The sequence below is a fragment of the Falco naumanni genome, chromosome 8 (assembly GCF_017639655.2).
Source record: "Falco naumanni isolate bFalNau1 chromosome 8, bFalNau1.pat, whole genome shotgun sequence".
NCBI lineage: Eukaryota > Metazoa > Chordata > Aves > Falconiformes > Falconidae > Falco > Falco naumanni.
Window position 1 is genome coordinate 35,093,733 of NC_054061.1, and position 19,800 is coordinate 35,113,532.

Sequence of the window (19,800 nt, forward strand, 5' to 3'; positions counted from 1 at the left end):
AAGTAAATACAGCCAAGGCACCTTTCTTTTTCTTGTTAACCTTTACCTTGAAAAAATAGATTTATCTGGCATTTTTTCCCTTGAGATGGCTGGTGTTCTGCTAAGCAGCTGAAGTGATGTGCATGACACGGCAGTAGACAGTTCATGCTGTGTCCGTAAGGTTTGCAGTATCAGGTAGCAAAAAACTCACAGCAGTATCATAGCTTGCTAAAATCCTTTGTAGAGCTTTTTGAAATGTGCCGTTTGCATCCCTCTAGCTCGTTAGATCTCTGAAATAAAAGAGGGACTGTACTCCAGAATAAACAAACCTCTGTTCAGTGATGCATGGTGCAATTTGCAAAACCCAATGCGGAGAAATAGAATAAGACCTGAAGGTTATTTTAATCTCTTATTTCAAGATGGAGTAAGGTGACTCTGCTTACTCCCCACCCCTGGAAACAGGAGTTTGGTGTGATGGCCATGACTCAGAAGTTAATTTACTTGTGACTGAGGTATTGTAAATGTGGAAAGTGGAAAATGTACCAGACGCACTTGATCTCTCTGATCAAAGCAGGAGAGGCCAGACTATGGCAGGTTGCTCTCCACCATCTCATGGAACAAGTTTCCCTGTTTGACAAGTCTGTTGAGCAAATCTTGCTGTGAAGCAGCAGTGGCAAACCTACTCAGCCCTGCTAGATTTGGTGGCCTCTTTTCCTGAGGCCTTGTGAGGCTCTGTGGTCCCCTGTCCAGTTGTTCCTGGAGTCCTTGGACATAACTGCTTTTCTCCACAATTCTTTTCACCAGCACTGAACAACCTATCGTGTGCTTGCCTGCTTCATCCTCCTGACACTTTGTCTGGTGCTTTGCTGGGAAGGTCAGCCAGGCAGAACAATTCTTATGTGTATGGGAAGGGATAATTTATCCTTCAAGCTTTAATCCTTGAGAAATAAGTTCTTTGGGAGGATTTTGCAGGAGAATGAAGGTTAGTGGCAAGTGTCCAAGCAGGCACTTATCAGAGTAGTGGAGAAGTTGATTAAACCAGAATCATATGGTAGAAAATAAGCTGAGCCCACGATGCCTTTAGTCTTATGCTCACTTAAGATGTAAGGCTCGTAACCACCAGGAGCTTTTCAGTCCCTGAGCTAGGGAACAGGCAAATGTTGCACAAAGTGATCAAAGAGCAGCGATGTGCCATTCTCACAGCAGCAGTCGACACTAAGCTTTCTTTTGCTATTTGGTCTGGAATAAGTCATCATTGGCCTGGAGGATTTCTGGACTAGAATAAAGCCCTAGCTTCAGGGAAGTGTGGACAGGACGACCTGGAAGTACCCAGGTGGGCAAAGAGAGTGCAGCATCAACCCACAGTGCTCACATACACTGGGGAGCAACAAAAAACTGGCAAGTCACTGCTTGGTTTAACTGGAAGAGAGCACAGGGTGCGTTAGGACTGCTCTGTACCTTTAGGAGAGGGTGAGTTAGGGCCCAGGTTTGGGTCACTGTGTGAGAGATGAGCATTTACTTCCCTCCATTGCCTCACACTTCTGTGGCATTTGCTAGTTCCCGTACCTGGGATCACCTGCTGTAGATAGTGGTGGGAGGACAAACTCTTTCATGTTGCTGCAGTTCCCAGTGTTTCTTTGATGATGACCATGTTAAGACTGCAGTTAAATGTTCTGTATGTACAGTGAGCCTGCAAGGATGTGCCATAAGCATATTAACTCATTGGGGTTTTTTGTCTCCATCTTGTGCTTTCCTCCAGTAGAGTGCTTAGAACATGCTTGTGGTCATGTTACTTTACAGCTGAGCGTGTAGACGCATGCTTTATAATATAGCATATTCACTGAGCTGGTACACGTAGGCATCTGATCTGAAACTGTGATGCTGTTGCTGTGTGCCATGAGGAACAGAGCGCAAGAACAGGGGAAGGAGGGGGAAAGGCTCAGTGTTTCCTTGTTACAGACCAGGTCAGAATTATCTGGTGTTTTAGAGACCTCTGCTTTCTTCCGGCTCCAAGCATCCCTGGGCAGCAGGGGAAGCAGTCTGTTGCCTCAGCACAGCTGGTCCCCCCCCTTCACAGGTCATTACTTGGGCAGCAGTTGGCCTGGGTGCTCAGTGAAATCAAGTTTAGCTACGTGCCATGCTGTGCACAGCCCTCAGGGTGGTGACATGGAGGGAACAGGCAAGATCGAAGAGTTCAGTAGGAAAGAGATGGTCCTTTCAAGGATGGAGTGACAGGGAGGAAAGGTGCTTCTGTCCGAGCTGGCTGTTACGAGATCTCCAGAGCTGCAGGCGTGAGGCAAAACTGAGCTCACCAGTTTCTGTGGCTCCCTCTCGCTCCGGCCAGGCAGCTTGCACACCCGCCTGTCAGCTACAGCCGTGTGCACCTTTGCTCTGAGCTCTCCTGAAAGTATCAAAGGGACTTCCCATGTCTGAATTGTTTCCTTAGAGCAAAAAGCCAATTTTTAGAGAAAGAAAACTCAGCTCTGATGAGTGACAAAGATTAAAATATATTATTTGGCAACAAAATTTCCCTCTTCCTCCACTTAATCTGGTAATTTTTGGTGTCTGCCTATGTGTCAGCAAACTCTGCGCAGCCTCCTCTGGAAAGACTGTCTTCTGCCGTCTCTTACACCCAGCTCTGGCTGTTCTCTGTCTTCTCTGTGCCCTTCACTCTGCAAACCTGCCTCTGGCTCCCCCTCTGTGTCCCCCACTCTGCCAGCTCCCCCAGCTGCTCCTTCCCTGAAAGCAGCTTTTGCCATCGCACACACATCTTCTGGAAAATCCTGCCCTGGCAAAGCAGCAGCAGGTTCCTGCAGCCTGGCAGTGCTCGTGGGCACTGGCACCTTCCACACCCGCTGGGGAAATGGGCCTCTGCTCTCCTGCCGGGCACAGGGGTCCCCTTTCCTGCCTGCGGGTTTGAGGCGTTCCCCCCGTGTAGTGGAGGGATGCAACCCCTGCTGCACGTCTGTGCCACGCGCCTGAGCAGGCAGGAGCGGAGTGGCCATGGCCACCCACACCTGGTGTCACTGCGGCTGTCCTGCAGCCCAACGAGGGGTCAGCGCTACAGGCCCCAGCGGTGAGCTTCTGTCTGAAGAGAGACCATAAGGACACAAGTCAGTGGTATTTTCAGTGCTGCCCTGTCCGCTGGCAGATCCCACTCCGTTGTTTCTGTGCCTCTGCTTCCTTGCTCTTCTCATGGCTGCTTCTGTCCCCCTGCCTGTGCACTCTCTTCTCCAGCTGCCTCGCTGTCACACGCATACACGCAGAGCTTGCCAAGCCAACGTGTAGCCCAGGAACCTGCCTCATGTGGGTCTTGGTTTCTCTTCAGGCCTTACCATATGTAGCTCCCTGCCTTGGGCAAGGGCTGCTTTATTCTCAGCTCTCACCACAAGAAGGGCTGTTGTCTCTTCCTACTTGGTCTGAAAGCAGAGTGCAGAAAAGTACATGGTGGCTTTTAGTCCTGTGGCTGTGACCTGATCACAGACCAACCTGACAGTCCGTGGCATCTTTCATTAACAGCACTTTCTCACAGGAGCCCTTTGGCGCTACCAGGAGCCCTATTCCCTGCTCAGTAACTGGCTCTCACATCATCTCATTCTCTCTTTCTTGACAGATCATGTTATAACCTATGATCACAGAAAGTCCTGATCCTCATGTTTCTCTGCTGTCACCTGTGGGCTCCTCCAGAGCCGTGAAGAAGGGGGAACTCCAGCCCCACCATGAGAAGACTGGGTGAGAAGTGCCTGCAACATCTTGGGGAACATCCACGCTTTGAGAGCTAGTTTTAATTTTTATTTTTAGCAATTATGAAGAAGAGAAATAATGTTCTCTGTTCAGCAGTGATCCACAGGAGCAGTTCTGCCTTCCCTCTGTGGGATTAGATTAGAGATACAGTTCAATGTGGGGAAAGTATACAGATTTGAACCACTCTAAGGAAGGGGTGAATCAAGCTACCAGTGAGTTACCAAGATTGGCTTCCAGGCAGTACACTGCCTCAGACTTCTCCTTAGACGGAAGATGTCTGTTGGTGCCTCACATGCTCAGATGCCCGAGGTGTCTTAGCCTTCAGGGAGTAACAGGCTTCTTCGTTCACCTGGTCAAGGTGGCTGTGCTGCCTGAATAGTTGGCAGCATGTGGAGAACCCAGCTGCACTACAAAGCAAACAGTCTGGGCTGTAACTTACATGGTCCTGTCTTGCTCTACCAAGACCTCTTCCTGGATGTTCAGCCTGCTTGGTTCTTGCCTGGCTTATCATTAGAGACTGATGCTCCACCATGCCAGCTCTGTGTTGCCCTTTTGAATCCCAGGCTAAGCCCATATCCCCTGCCCAATCTTATTCTCCTTTACATATGGCACTCACTCATTCCCTTTGCCTCTGGTTGCCAAGGGAGGGAGTGGACAGGACTGCAGCAGACACTGATGTCTTGTGTGACTGCTGGCAAATCCATGAGGCCTAAATCCTTAAGAGAAATTTGGAGTCGCTCCATTCAATGTAAGGAGGCTCCTTCCACTTCCGAGGATGACTTAGACACTTAATCTTCATCCTGCTGGCCCAAGCTGAAGTTTTGGGATTTAGTTCTCTGCATTGCTCTGGCCATGTGATTTAGTCACTTAGATTCCCTGTGCCTTAGTGCTGAACACAGATCATAGGAACAGCCTTGGAAACCACAGCTGCTCTTTTTGGGCCTCCACTGAGCTTCATGGGGGGTGATCATTCGGGCCTGTGGCTAAGGGGTCAGGAGGGTGCACTATGGAAGTCTGTGAGGTACCTTTGTCTCTGCGCTGGAAAGGCCTTGGGAATGCTTGGCTACCAGTCACTAAAGCGTATGTATCTTCCCTGTGAAGTTAAATCAGAACATCAAGGGGCTGCAGTGTGACTACCAGGGACAAAACCACCACCAGCCACCCTTCTTCTTCCTCCTTGCTACTTGAGCCTTCCGGGAGACCACAGTGTCATGTCATCCTTTCCCACCCCCAGCCTCCTCCTTAACCCGCAAACTCTTGTCTGCACCCCATTTGAGGGAAGGAACCTCGGTGTCTCTTGTAAACCTCCCATATCCTTAGTGCTGCTGTGTGAGTAAGCTGGGCCTGCAGCAAGTGCTTCCGAGTGTTCATCCCTAGAGCTGAGCAGTGTTACTGTGAGGGACTGTGAGGGAGTTGCTGAGGGTAGATGGGATAAACTTCTCCAAATTCAGGTGTGTGGTGCAAGGCCACTGTTGGCTTGGCTAGAGATGGAAAAGACTCCCTGCCCCAGGCCCCACGGCTCATCTCCTAGTTATGCTGCTGTTTCTACCCAAGCTGTTGGTGTTTGGCTTCTGCATTCCCTGGAAGCAGACCTGCTGTTGCGCCCTGCAAGTCATCACCAGGCTGCTTCAGTAACTCATCTTTCCTTCCATTCACAGGTCTTCTACGCATGGCGACTCAACCCATGTGAGAGCTCTCTTAAGTGAGTACCCAGCAGCATACTTTGCTGTCTGTGGTTTGTGGACATTGACTGGCATCTAAGCAACACCCCAGCTCCCTCCTCTCCCCCTAGACGCCACTGTCTTAGAGCCTCCATGCGCATTTGCTATGACATACATCAGTGTTGATGAGAGACAGGAACACTGCCGGGTGATCTTGAGCTGCCAAAATAATCAGCTCTATGCACAACATGCCTTAAAGGATTTTTCGGTTAGCAGCATGCATCCACTAAAGAACCTAGACACTCACATTTTTTCTGGGGACTTCCACACTCTAGCCTACTGCCACACAGGCAAGGCACCTTTGGCCAGTCCTGTGGAAAATCGGATGTATCGGAGCGTGGAGAACCTTCACTGGGCAACAGTTGCTGAGTCTGGGCTGTATTCTCACTGCCGGAGCCTGGATAACGAAATCATCTTCCGCTATAGAGATACCAGTCAGTGGACGGAAGGCTGTGTGGATGCGGCCCCAGTACAGAGCACATCAGACTCTCTGAGAAACCTTTCCCTCCTTGCTAAACAGACATCTCCATCGGCACAGAATGTGCTCCTCCCTCCCTTTGCCAAAGTGCCTCAGTGGCTCTTCCCTTCTGCAGAGGAAAGAACCCTACATGGGGATGCCAAAAAAGAGCTGAAGGAGAAGCTGAGGCTGCACAGCAGTAAGGTGGCAGAGCCCAGTAAGCCAGTGCGTCCACAGGTGGCCCTGCCTGACCTGATGGCCCAGGAGTTTTTTGAATGCCAGATGTGCCGGCAGTGCAAGAATGGTTGTGCTGTCAACTCCTGCACGGTTTTGGTGGAACACACTGCTCTCAGGCACAGCCTCACAGGGAGGCAGAGGCTGTGTTTTGCACACAGGATCATCAGTCCAGGAGACATCAAGCAGGAGGCTCAGAGGAGGCTTCAGCTCCGAAGGCAGAATAGCTCCCCCAATTTGCCCCTTCAGCGTGTTGGGGAGAGCCATGAGATGGCCAAATCCAGAACAGCAGAAACCCTAGAACAATATAGCGGGGAAGCAGATGTCAAAGCCGCATTGGGACAGAGCAAGAAAGGCCGCTGCAAAGGGAGGCTCTACATACCCACCTTTGAGGAATTCAAGCAAATGAGAAATAAGGAGGAAAATTCATCTGCCAGTAGCAGTGTGACAACAGATTGCTTGAATAAGGGTCTGCCTGCAAACCAGACTCTGAAGGAGGAGAACAATAAGAACGTCTGTCCAGAAGATCTGGGGACCAAAGCTGTGAGTGAAGCCACTGTCACAGCAGAGGATGACGATGATGTGTTCCATGAAAACCACACCTCTGCTGGCTTTTCCCATTATCCAGCCACATGGGATGGTTTCAGGATGAGCAGCCCTGAGGTGAAGGACAGAACCTTCCAAATCTCCAGCCCAGATAGATCGCCGGTCCCCATTTGCTCTAGCCCTATTCCACGGTCACCTTTACAGGCAGGAGCAGTACACAGAGCTGGGCAGGAGATCTTCAGTGATGAGCAGCAGAAAGGAGATACAAGACAATTGAATGATGTCCTCCACCTTGCAGGGCAGTCGCTGGCTTCTGAAGCCCAGTCCTCTTGCTGTTCATCGCTGCTGTTAGAAGCCACAGACTTATCCAGCTATGGAGCTAAGCTACAAAAAATGAAGGATGAATTCATAGGTTCAGCCTTGGAACTTATTAAGAAAAGGTAACATGCTCTGTGGGGTCACCTGAAAGCAGTTCCCTTGTTAACAATCTGGTCTCTCTCCTGATATGTACATTTAACTTCTGTAGCATAAATACGCTGTTGGCAGAGCCTTTCATCTTAGGGTCTCTGATAGCCACGTGGACGTGTCTTGAAACTGTTAAGCTTAAACTCCATCTTTATGTGGGATTAAACATCAAAAAGCATTTTCTTCTAGATTTTGCCTTTTTGTACACCTTAATCCTGTTAGGACAGCAGCCATTAGTAGTACTGACACCTAATTTTCCACACATTTTATTTCCATAATAAATGATTGAATATTTTTTTTAATATCTGTCAAAAGTAGAGGACAGCTGAGAGATACAAAGTACTAATGATTCCTTCTAAAAAAGATGCAGAGTCTGTCCCAGCACTGCAGGAGTGACATGTGGCAACAAGTGCTTTTAGGTGCTGCCTGTATGTAGTGAGCTGGCAAACAGAGAAGAGGAAGGTGGCTGCTACCAGTCTTTAACCACCCTCTGGAGACCAGCACAGGCAGCAAGTGAAAGTACTTGCAAATACTGTCCTTTGCCAAATCAGCGTAAGCATTAAGAGAAAATACTTGAGTAAAGCTTAACACCTTTTTCTCCAGTCAGTGTTTTCCCCTTCTCTGGGTAAGATGGTCACAAGAACTGCTTTTTCTGTCCTGGTTTTGGACACAGCAGTCCTGTTACCTCCCTCCTGCCAAAGAAATGGATTCCCTTTCTATGCAGGCAGGTGGCCCAACAGGAATCAGCAAAGTTCTGGAAGCTAGGAATTTGGGGCAGTTATCACTGTCTTATCACTAGATAAGGCTGGTGGGAAGAGGACGCATAAATGTTGGTGGAATGGTTTGTTTCCATATGCTTGGCTTTCAGGCCTGGCTTTGCCAAGAATTCTATTTGACTTAGTTCCTGGCTGTTTGTGACATCCACAGATGTGGTGTGTGAGATGCCACACCTTATACACTGGTTTGGTATTTTTGAAATGCTAGCACTCTGAGACTGAACTCAGGTTTTAGAGGAGATGATGGTGACTTCTGCACAGGAATGAAGAGTTGTCTGGAAGAACTTGTGTAGAGCTGAAGCTCCCCATGTAGACGGAGCCAGAGTGACAAGCAGAAATACTTCTGCAACTGTGTAATCCAAAGGGAAGTAGGTGGTGTCAGGAGCCCTAAATGCATCCTTCAGCTGTCCAGTCCAGCCTTTGTGCTTTTGTTCTAGAATATGAAAACCCAATGAAGACACAGATGAGAAAGTTACGGTATGGAACCATTTTCATTGAGCAGGCTGTTTTTATCATCGATGTGAAATGAAATACACAGAGTAGCACAAGCCATGAGTAAGAGCATAAGAACAGCTGTCTGCATGCAGATCAGAGGTTTGACTAGTTTCTGGAGCCTAAGGTGCATGCATAGCAAAGTCTAGAGGACATGGGTACTGCATACGATCTTTCTTCCCACTGTTCTCCCAGCCTCCAAACACTTTCTGCCTAGGGCCTTTATGGTTTCAGTGTGGTTTCTGTGCTTTTAATATCTGCAGTGGTTCTTGTTTCTGTGAATGTGTTCAGTCTCCCTGGTTGGGTTTGTTAAAATATACGAGGTGATTTTATCAACACCAAAATGATAATTGATCCAACAATAAGAATGACAGTGGTTCCAGTATTGGAGAGGTTGTTTCATGTGAAGGAACCACATTGGCCTGTTTATTTTCCATAGTAATAAAAATTAATGTTAAAGATTGTAATTTCTTCAGGAAAGCGGGAGGAAAACAGATCTGTTGGCAGTGCCAAAGTACTGGTTAGTGGGAAATTCCGGTTTCCTTTGTCTGGAAATGTCTCAGTTTTCCATCATTTTCACCTGAGACTGTAATGTGCCTGAATATTCATTTATAACTCAAGATGATTGTCGTTGCAGAAGTGGGAGACTTTTTGTGTGGATGTTTTGGGTCCTAAGTTATGGTTGCTGACATCGAGGCACATTTTTTCTAAAAGGCTGAAATGAAATGAGCTGAAGGCTGGGGATTTGCCCCCACTTTCACAGACAGTGAGCTCAACAAGCCTTTGATAGAGATGTTGTGATGGAGCATCACAGAATAAGATAGCTGAAATTGTCTTCTCCTAGTGGTTCTGTGTAAGTGTTAGAGTTTTACAAAGCAGTTTTGTCTGGTAAGTTAATTGTCTCCCTAGTAATTCATAGTCACTATGACTCAGTCAAATGGTTTAATATTTAATCAGTGAAGATTTGATTTTCAGCTTCTTAATTGTGGTGGCTTTAGCCTTCACATAGGTCACTGGATACCTTTAACTTAGGTTGTAGTCCTGGCTGTGAAGGGGTGTTGAGATCTGGGTGGAAATCCTGGAGGCTTTTCAATATATAGTCCACTTTCTGAAATTGTTTAATCAGAGAATTGCTCAGGATAAGGACATGCAAGGACCTGGTGTTCCTGTCTATGAAATTGGGGATGAGGTGACAACAGAAATCTGCACAAGGAAGCAAAGGACATGGCTAAGAAAGAAGGCTTCCTGCAATGGGTGATGATTTGTATTTGGGATGACACCGGGATGGTGGGTACAGTAACAGCTTCCCATAGCAGAGGATTCCAAGTCTAGAAGGAAGGTGACAACAGGGAAGGAAGGAAAAATGGACAAAAATGTTTCCATTAGTCAGCAAAAGTCAGGAACATGTGGAAAGGGCTGAGAACTGCTGGCCTGGAGAGTGATACAACCATGAAGAGGCCCATAGAGACCGTGAAAGCAGGTGCATTTGCAGTTGTATGCCACACACCCAGTGCCTCTGCTTCCATGAGACACGATGGCCCAGAGGTTTAAAAGAACACTCAGAACCTGTCCTCCTTGTGCTGGCCCAAGCGCATCATCTCTCTTGGTGAGAACAGTGAAAACTGACACTAACTCCCTGCGTTAAACTATCCCAGTAAATGATTTGATCCCACAGAAGGAAAGATGCCAGGGTCCCCCCTCCTGCAGCAATGTGTGAGGGCAGGGGCCTGCTGGAGCAGGTGTTGGTGTGGACCTGTTGGCAGCTCACATCTCTGCCAGGGGGAGAGGACTGGAGGAACGGACAATATCCTGGTTTCTTGGCAGTGTCCCTTCTTCCTCCTGAGCCAGTGGCAAAGGATAAAGGAGCAGCCCTAAGAGGTGGTTCTACAAAACTGCTTGTATCCTCCCTGTTTTGCCTACATCCCTCTGGTCACGCCGGTGGTGCAGTGCAAAGTGACTACTTCGTGGAGCAGCACTTGCCCCAACACTGCATGGCCAGTTCATCGTGTGGGAGGTATCTAATCACAACTAGAAACAGAGCAGTGAAACCAGGGATGAAGAACTCTCCTTTCAGACAGTGTGGGCCCTGCATCATTGCCTTTCTTACTGCTACCTGACCAGCCATGAGGTGGGTTGAATTTCTCAGCCTCCAGTCACACTTCCTTATTTCAGCTGTCTAGGTAGTAGTAGCTCTTATTCCCACTGTAGGTCACATCTGGAGATTTTTAAAAAATATCCCTGTTGGGTTATGGAAACCACAATAAGCAGTGGCATCTGTTCTGCAGACCCTATCACCAGAGAGCTGCTGTGAGCTTCACTTAGAGGAGCAGTAATACTGTGGAGTACTTTCGATGTTTAAGGGGATGATCTTGAAGCACTGTGAAAAAGCCAAGTGAAAGCTCTGTTGCTCTCTGCGAGTATGGTCTGTATGGTGGGGGGTGGTGTAATATTCCAGTTCTGAGCTCTGATGCTGACCTTGGACACATCCAGTTGCCTCTCTGTGCCTCACCATGGTCCCTTTTTTCTGCATGTTTCAACCAGAAGCTGTTTGAGCAGGAACAGCTTTTCAAAATGGTGGTTTTCCAGCGGGGGCAGATCCTCTTCAAGAACTTTCTTGCTCCTTAACCTCTGCCTTCCCTCCCACAGGTGTGCCCAGGTGAACTGTTCACAATTTACCTAACTCAGTGAAATGGTCTGGCTGGGAATACATTATTATTTTTTTTTTAAACCCAAATTGTTTTAAGACTGATTTTATATCATGGCCACACAGACAGTTTACAGTGGACCAGCTGAACGAGTGGTACCCTAAGTGTGGCTGGCAATGGGAGGGAAGAAAGAGACAGGAACCTGCTAAGCTGGACCAGGTCAGGACAGTACCATGGTGGGACTGCAGCCTTGCTGTGTGCTTGTGCCGCTCTTGCTGTGACCCTGTAAGGGGTAATGCAGTCCATACTACAGACTGCTTTGTGACAGCACTGAGTTTGGTATCCCCTTTCTAGAGGCTAGGGAGAAGAGGCCTGGAGGGGTGAAGTAATACTTCCAAATCCACGTGGCAAGTAGTTAGCGCAGCAAAAAGTAGAAGCCTGTAGTAGTACTACAGTGTAAAAGTAGCAGCACTGTGCCATTGCTGCACAGCTGCGGCTAAACTCATTTCTAAGTTGGTAAATCCTCTGGTACTGTTAGCTGGGACCTGGAAACATAAATGGAGGAAAATGAGAAAGCATCAGCTGGAAAGTTGCAAACCAACTTCTCTGGCCTGACAACAGAGCCAGTTTGTGTTCTGGGGGGTTTGTTCCCTCTTCAGCAATTTCAGTATTGGCTGGTGGTTTATTATCAGAGCCAAATACCATTCACTGTAAGGAAGATGCCCATCTGTCTCATGTGTTTGCTTGTAGCTGACAGTGTTGGAATTGCACATCAGCAGTATGACCTACCAGCAGAAGTTCACAAGTGAAGCTTTTAAGAAGCTGATTTTTGTCATAGGAGACTTTTGTTAAGCATAAAATATATGCGAACCTGAAATATATTCCAGACACCGGCTTCCTGTATGTACAGGCAGTATATGCAGTCCTCACAACCTTTCTTTTTAAAAGGACTCCATGCTCATAAAAATTAAGTAAACCCCAAATGAAAAAATTAATATTCTTCCAAGGAGGCTTCGTTATGCATGGAAATAAGGTGTCTTAGAGAGTCTGTTAAAAAAAGGTATCACAAGTACTATCACAAACCACAGTCTGTCAGCTACTCTGTCAAGTCAGTGGGTTTGCACCAGACTGTGTCTGTCGGGAGCGGTGATGTTGTCTACAGAGAGGTGAATATGGGGTTGGGACAGACTGCCTTTATTAGCCAGGCCAAGCCCTTGTTAGCACCACACAGCTATGAGTAAGAGCATCCCAGAATTGCCAAGTGAGAACAACAGGCTGCCAATCTTTTCAGGATGCTTAAGTGCACCAAAAGGGCTGATCCTGAGTTCACTGAAAGCAGAAGGAATCTTTCCAGTGGTTTCAGCTGGCTTGGGATCATATGAGATGAAAAACAGAGGGAAAGCTCCTTTAATCCTCTAATCTCTTCAAAGTATTATGGTTTTTAGCAGGTGATTTTCTTCCAGATGAGCAATATGGTTTCTGTGTTGACAACATCTCTTTAAATAGCAGCAAATATGGGTATGGCCTACTTAGAAAGAGGTTTTTCTGGCCCATATGGGAGAACCTCATCTTTTATGGACACGAAAATACCCTGTGAACACTCAAGACTTGATATCCCAGATGCTGGCATGAGTGCAATTACCCAATTTGGACTGCTATGGTTGAGCTGTGTTTAGAGTCCCTGAAACACACGAACAGCCATCCATGCTGACCAGGCTAGATTCCCGTCTGCACTTTCACTGGACTGTTGTGACTGATTGTTTGAACCTGGGCTTGCTGCTCAGTCTTAGCTGTGTCAGGAACAGCAGGTAAACTGCATATGTGATGTTCATCAGAGTCTGCTTCTTTCCTTGCAGCTGCAATGCTGAGACTGCTGCCAAATCCCCCTCCAAGGGACAGTGTGATCTGAGGGAAGCTGATCCCCCACCTCCGGAGGACAACCAGCAGCCCACAGCAATGTCCATGGCAACAGAGACCTGGGAGGACAAGCCAAGCAGTGAGACATCCAGCGACACTCCACCTGCAGGGAATGTAAGGGAGAGGAATTCCCCTCTCAACTCAAGCATGTATTTAGGATTTTTTTCTCAGAAACTCTAAAGGATCCCTTCATTGTAGGAACTGGGCAGGTTGGGAGCCTGGGATCTGAAATCACACCAACTCCTATAAGCAATTAAAATCTAGAAGCATTTCTAGTGCCTTTTTTGTTGCAGTTAATGAAACAGGAGTCAGTTTTGTGCCCCTGCCTATCTGCCGCTGCATCTCTTGCAGGGAGTTCAGCAGTAACCCCTTCATGCCTTTCAGTGTGTCACCAGCCCCTCATTGCTGCGCTGCCCGGGAGATAAGGCAGATTCCCTGCTAAGTCCCCTCTTGGTCAAACCGCTAATGTAGGTAAGGCACAGAGGCTGGAGTTCCTGACCCTACAGCACTGAAATGTTCACGGAACAAACTAGCTGAGATCCCTGGAGAACAGGCTCAGCGCCCCCCTGCAGGCTGGTTGCCAGGGCTGTGCTGTTCTTCATGGTTATATGACTTCTTCATGGTCATTTGACAGCCACCATGGAGCCACTGTACTCAGAGTTACACAACAACAAGGGGAGAGGGGCCTTGCTGTTGGGACTAAGCAAGACAGAGGGGGGGACAGATTTTGTAACGATCACGGAGCCCGTAGCAGAGCTGCATTTATGATCCCACTTCTGATGAGTTTCCTTTTCTTTCGTTTGGCAACTAAAGTCCAAGTGGCTGCAAACCAGGTGCTGCTTTGACCACTGCCTTGCTCCAAACCCACTTGCCTTTCTTGCAGACGCCCAGTCCCAGCTGCCGCCGATCCAGCTCTGACATCGTCCATGAGAGCACGGATGGTGCCAAGGCCCAGCGGGAGTGCCGGCTGCGGCCGCACTTCAGTGACCCTATGCCGACAGACTCCGTGAAGAGGAAGCAGCTGGAGCTGAAGATTGCGGCTGCAGCACGGCAGCATGCACAGAAGCGCCGGCAGGAGCGAGACTATGGTACCTACATTCTGCACACTCAGAGGGGGCTGATGGGCCAGATGCTGAGCCTGGCTAAGCTGGTGTAATATGAAATAACTCTACTGACCTGGGGGAGGGAAGCATTCTGGGTTTAACCCAGGCATGCAAGAAATCAGGGTCTACTCTGCTGCGTCTCTGTCCTTGCCTGACAGACAGCAGGGGAAGAGTGCACCCAGATAAGCTCACAGGTGTGAGTGGTGCAGGGATGACAGGTCCTGGGCTTCACCTGGGAGCCATTTACTTCTGACTCTCACCAGTCTTGGCAGCAGAACAGGAGTGGGAGCAGCTAACAGCGCTGCTTTCACCAGATCTAGCCTGTTCCCCAGGGTTCCTACCACTCGTGACTGTGCCACCTTGAGCTCCTCAGGTGAGCTCTGTGCAGCTGGCAGTTCCTGTGGTGATTTGTGTCTCTTCTCAGGTCCAGTGGTAGCAAAAGCCAATCTTGGCCATGGTGGCAGCTTTGATGAGACCCGCCGCACCCCACGTGGCTCCCTCCGCTCCAGACGTCATTGGAGCAATGTCAGCAGCCTGAGCACGGACAGTGGGATTGTTGGTGTCAACGATGTCCGGGACGACCTGGATCCCAGCGAGGGCACCCGGACCAAGTCAGCGGATGTGGAGAGGGCAGATAGTGGCATTGGTCAGATGCCAGCCAGAAAGTGGAGGAACAGGGCATCTGAAACACTGAGCTCCCTGCAGGCCTGGGAAGCCCACCGTCCCTGCACTGACTGTGGAGAAAGGGACCTCCCGGTGGAGACAGATGTGCAAAACTGCAATCAAAGGCGGGCTGACCTCTGTGAGAAGTGCCGCAAGCGCAGGACAGAGCGCAAGGAGTCTGTGCTGGAGTTCGTCAACACAGAGGCCAGCTACGGAGAGGACCTGCGCATCATCAAAGAGGAGTTCTACATTCCCATGCAGGCAGCTGGGCTGCTGAGCCAGGAGCAGCTCCTGGGCATCTTCAGCAACATCCAGGAGCTCATCGACCTCAATGAGAACTTCCTGGAGATACTGCAGGAAGAGATTGATCAGGCCTTTGACCAGGTATGATGCTGTGTGCTCTAAAAGGGTCAGACTGGGCAGACAGGATAGGTTTTGTATTAGTGAGGTAGCACAGGTGGAGCAGAGAATCAGGAGTTAGGACTCCTGGGTTCTGGTCATTTGCCTAGTCCCTTGCTCCCTCAGCTATTGTAAAGCAGTGATTTCAGTAGGCCTGTGCCAGTTCACAGCTGCTGGCCTCACTTTCTGCTGTGGTGATGCCACTGATGTTAGCAGGCCATCGGCCGTCTAGCTCATTTATCCCATTAACAGGACCTAACTGTCCCATTACCAGAGTTAGCTTTAAGCCTAAAAAGTTAAGCTTTAAGTTAGCTTGGACACTGATAAGAGTGCGACCGTGGGGGCACAGAGCTCAGCTTGGTCTGGCTCACAGGCCACGCTCTTGCAACCCTGAGCTGACTCGCTTCAGGCTGGCTCAGGTGTGTTTGCCTTGGGTTGCAGTTCATTGCAGCTTGCCTCTATGCTGGCTGCGGGGCCAGGCAGCACAGGCTGCTCCCTGCTCTGGTGACAGCTGGTCCTTACAGCTCGGTGTACCACTTGCTTCTACTGATGCACCCTGCCTTGAAGCAGGAACTTTTTTTGCACCACCAGCGCGGTGGTCAGAGGGCAGAGAAATAGAAATAAGACTCCAAAGCAGCAGTCACTGCAAAGGACATATAAACAGCTTCACATCCTCCTTTATTCAACAAACCAAAACTCACTTGCTGTATCGGTTTCACCAGGATGTTTTGTTCTTTAGGAAACACATCCCTCCTCTCCCTCTCTGAAACCCTGCATGTCACACTGAGTGGCACATCTCAAAATCTGGCAACTTTGACAACCACTCTGATGCACCTGGCACAGGGAAGACAGATGTGCACTGTAGTGTAATGTCTTCTGTGAATAATTTATTAAAACAATGGCTTCTACAAACAGCCGCGGGTTTTTCTGTCTCCTCCTCCACGTCGCCTTTGCATTCAGAGCTCAGTACTGCACCAAAAAGCTGCCAGCAGCCAGATAACTGCTCTTGCTGCCGAAGTGAGTAGTGATTGCAGAGTGTGTCAGCATACACCTTGACAAAGCTGAGAGCATTATGTGGCACCAGATTCTTACTGTTCCCTTATTATACATCCAGAAATCAGGGAACAATTTACCAGGAAATTTATTTTTCATTTAGGCATCAAAGTAGCCAGTAAGAGCACAACTGAAGGAGACTGCTTCCCAGCCAGGACAGTTGCTGGGAATAACTGCAGAAGTTGCTGGGAATAACTGCAGAAGTTGTTAAGTGCCATGTCTGTTACCTGAGTTATGTGCCTCCCCTGCGCATTTGCTCCTAAACACTCTCTGTTAATTTATGTGCTGCTGCATTAGCCTTATGGCAGACCTGTTGGCAAGAAGGGCACCAGCACACCCTCCTGACTAGCAGGCTTACTCTGGCCGCTGGCCTTTGAGCCCCTGCTCTGTTGAGCTGGCTGAGCCCACAGCAGCAGAGAAGGTGGCTTGTTATGTGCAGAAGACAAGCATTTAGGTCAGCTTTCTTTCCCCTCGCCACACACTGCTTTCCCCCAGACCTATAGGCACTGCCTGGCACTCTTCCACCAGGAAGAGTGAGCTCTGTTACACTTTTGTTCTGGTGTCCACCAGGTCGTGCAGTAGGTTCATGCTGACAGGACTGAATGCAGGCTCCGTGCTCGTGCCTCTCCTGAGCTAACCCCGCAGGGGCTGTATTGCATGTTTGCAGGGTGATGACGACCTGATGACCGTGTGCATCGGCGAAATATTTCTAGAGTTTGTCAACATGCTGCCAGCCTTTCAGACCTACTGTCTTCAGCAGTCCTCCTCCGTGAATATGCTCAACGCACTGGAGAAGGAGAAAGAGTTGCTCAGGTGAGAAAAGGGCTGGGCGTATTATTCCAGGCTTTGGGGACAAGAGGGCACCAGGCTGAAGGGAAACCTTTGTCGGCTCAACTAGACCAAGGTTTTCATGCTAATGTTCTTCATTGATGAGCTGCGCTCTCTTGGAGCGAGGAGAGTAACTTATTCTCCAAAGGATATTCAGTCCTTGATATCTCCACTGAGGCCGCCAGTGGGTCCCCAGCTGTGCGTTGTGGTTTGCGGTAGCAGTTTGCCCGCTGACCACTGCGCTGAACTGTCAGCAAATAACGCTCAGCTGAGAACAGCTCTCATCCCCATGCCGGAGCACGGTTTGGATTTCCACTGAGGAGAGCCATTGTGTGAAGCATGTGTGACTTGAATTTTTTTCCCATTCCTAGCCTTGGCCTGTTGGACAATGTCAGGCAAGTCACTTCTCTTTCCACTGGGACAGCTTAAAATGATGACAGTACCAAATTCTTGTTTAGAGTGCTTTGTCATCTAATGATGAAAGGAGCTACAAATTAATGTAATCTGATAGAAGCTGATGGATCTGCCTCAGGCCTACATCAGTGTAGACCAGAGAAAGATGACACCCTTCTTGTTTTACGAGTTAATAGAAGACTGCTAGGATGTTACGTGCTAGTGTCACAGGCACCTCGTCGCTGTTCTGCAGCTGAGCACAGCTGCAGAAATGTTAGCTTTTGAGGAGACAGAATTCGCAAGGCTGTTAAAACCAGAGGGGGGGCTGCAGTGCCCAGCAGCTGACAGCACCACGCTGTTCATTTGCATTTAGGATTGCAGCATCTGCTGACAGAACAGCCACCATTTCGTTCTCTCTTCTTAAATCCCTGCAGAATATTCCTCAACGTCTCCCAGAATGACAACACAGCACTGCGGCGGATGAACTTGAGGTCCTTCCTGATGGCCCCTTTGCAAAGAGTCACCAAGTACCCACTGCTGCTCAGCAGGATCATCAAGGCCACCACCGAGTACCACCCAGACCATGGCAGCCTGCGGGAGGCCAAGAGCCGCATTGAATCCCACCTGGAGCACATCAACATGAAAACTAAGCAGGAGGGGAACACGTGGACCCTCCGATCCTTTCGCCAGGACAGCAAGAAGAAGAGGGAGGTCATCAACATCGAGATGAGAGAAACTGCCCTCAAAACTGTCGGTTGGCTGCGGGAGGAAACGCGATTTGTGATGGAGGGCTCTCTGCAGCTGGCCCAGCCCCCTGATGGCCAGTGGGTGAAAAAAGGCAGCAAGACTCTGAAGTTCCAGAACATGCAGGTCCTCCTCCTGGTGAACATGAAGCGGGTGTCTGAGTCCAGCCTGGAGTCAGCCGAGCCAGGGCCTGTGAAGGACGCCGTGCTGGTACTCATCAGGGACAAAAATAACGGGAAGTTCCATTTGCTCAGGGAGCCCTTGAGGCTGAGTAATTGCATTGTCTCCACCGATCCCGACTGCGACGACACTTTTGAACTCATTGAGATCAGGCGGGAGGCGTTTGTGTTCCGGGACAGCGACCGGGCACGGACTCACCACTGGTTCAGGCAGATCAGGCGGTACTCGAGGGAGCTGGGCTCCTGGAAGAAGCGGCGGAACGCGCTGCCCAACATCATGATCAGCACGCCTCACACCAGGCCCTGAGTCCTGCACGGCCGCACGCAGAGAGGCTTGGCTTGACCAGTGCCACATGCAAGGACCATCGAGAGCCTTGGTGGCTTGAACTTGCTCTCCATGGACAACACAGAGAGGAGCCTGGTCCACGAAGACTCTTAACAGCACTGGCAGCAAGAATCACAGCCTAATTCTGGTCTCCAGCCTCAGCACTCGCAACCTGGTTGTGGCTGATGTACATACAGAGATGGACTTCCCTCAAGGAGCAGATCTCTGGAGGAAAATACTGATTTTAATTTGTTAATATTGCACTGCAGGAGAATGATGTATGATGCTTGTCATTGCATGGATCGTGTTGAAAGCCAGTCTTGACAACATGAGAGAGGTTTCCACCACTGACTATATTTCATCAGCATTAGGTAAAGCCAGGGTCAAAATTAGGTGCAGTATTATGCAACAGAGGATGAAAGTTGGAGAAAACTTTTTCCACTGCTGCTCCTGAGGACTGTATTTCATTATCCACCTCTGTATTTTCAGTCAAAATATGTGTTTAAAAAGAATGGCCTTTCATCTTTAATCCAAATCAAGTAGGTATCAATTTGCTCAGATTCAGCTGCATGCACACAGCAAAAAAAAAAAAAAAAAAAAAAAAAAAAAAAAAAGGCAAACAAGAATAAAAGGAGTTCTTGTTCTCTGACACATACACCCCAAATACATGTAGAACCTGTGGAAGAGCAGTATACTCCCACTGAAAGTCTGTTATTTAACTGACTTAGGGACTGGAACATAACGCTGCATCTGAAATATCTCGGAAGTGTATGTAAATATAGCTCTGCTACCACTAATAGTGAACTTAAAAGTTTGCGATTATTTAAATGATGTAATCTAGTGTATTTCAAAATTTAATCGAAAGAAACAATTTACATTGTATTGTAGAGTAACATAAAAGGTTTTAATAATTATGTTTCAATGAGTTTAGGTGGGTATTTTTTAAAATATTTTTATTCTGGAGTAGGTATTTAATGTAGTGTGGGTGGCATTCAGGTGAACAGTGTGCCTATATCTATTCTTCGAATCCCCTGAACAGAATTCAGAGGTTACTCCCAGTGGGACTGGGAGAACGGTACAAGCCTGCTGCCCTAATTCTCACTAGACAACAACAGACTGGCACAAAATCTTATGCTC

At 48.6% G+C, this 19,800-nt stretch overlaps 1 protein-coding gene across 3 annotated transcripts in view; it reads left to right on the forward strand.

Annotated features, from left to right (window-relative positions):
• The window catches only part of LOC121093004 (kalirin-like), a 46,625-nt gene extending 27,051 nt beyond the window's left edge, over positions 1-19,574 (forward strand). The window contains exons 2-8 of one of the 3 annotated variants that reach the window (XM_040604750.1): positions 3,593-3,711; positions 5,382-7,121; positions 12,916-13,090; positions 13,860-14,064; positions 14,504-15,126; positions 16,862-17,007; positions 17,850-19,574. In XM_040604750.1, the coding sequence (XP_040460684.1) occupies positions 5,551-7,121; positions 12,916-13,090; positions 13,860-14,064; positions 14,504-15,126; positions 16,862-17,007; positions 17,850-18,645 (3,516 nt within the window). In that variant the 5' untranslated portion in view covers positions 3,593-3,711; positions 5,382-5,550 and the 3' untranslated portion in view covers positions 18,646-19,574. The remainder of the gene's footprint in view (positions 1-3,592; positions 3,712-5,381; positions 7,122-12,915; positions 13,091-13,859; positions 14,065-14,503; positions 15,127-16,861; positions 17,008-17,849) is intronic. The other 2 variants (XM_040604751.1, XM_040604752.1) reach the window with 2 other exon arrangements.
• The last annotated feature ends 226 nt before the right edge of the window (positions 19,575-19,800 follow it).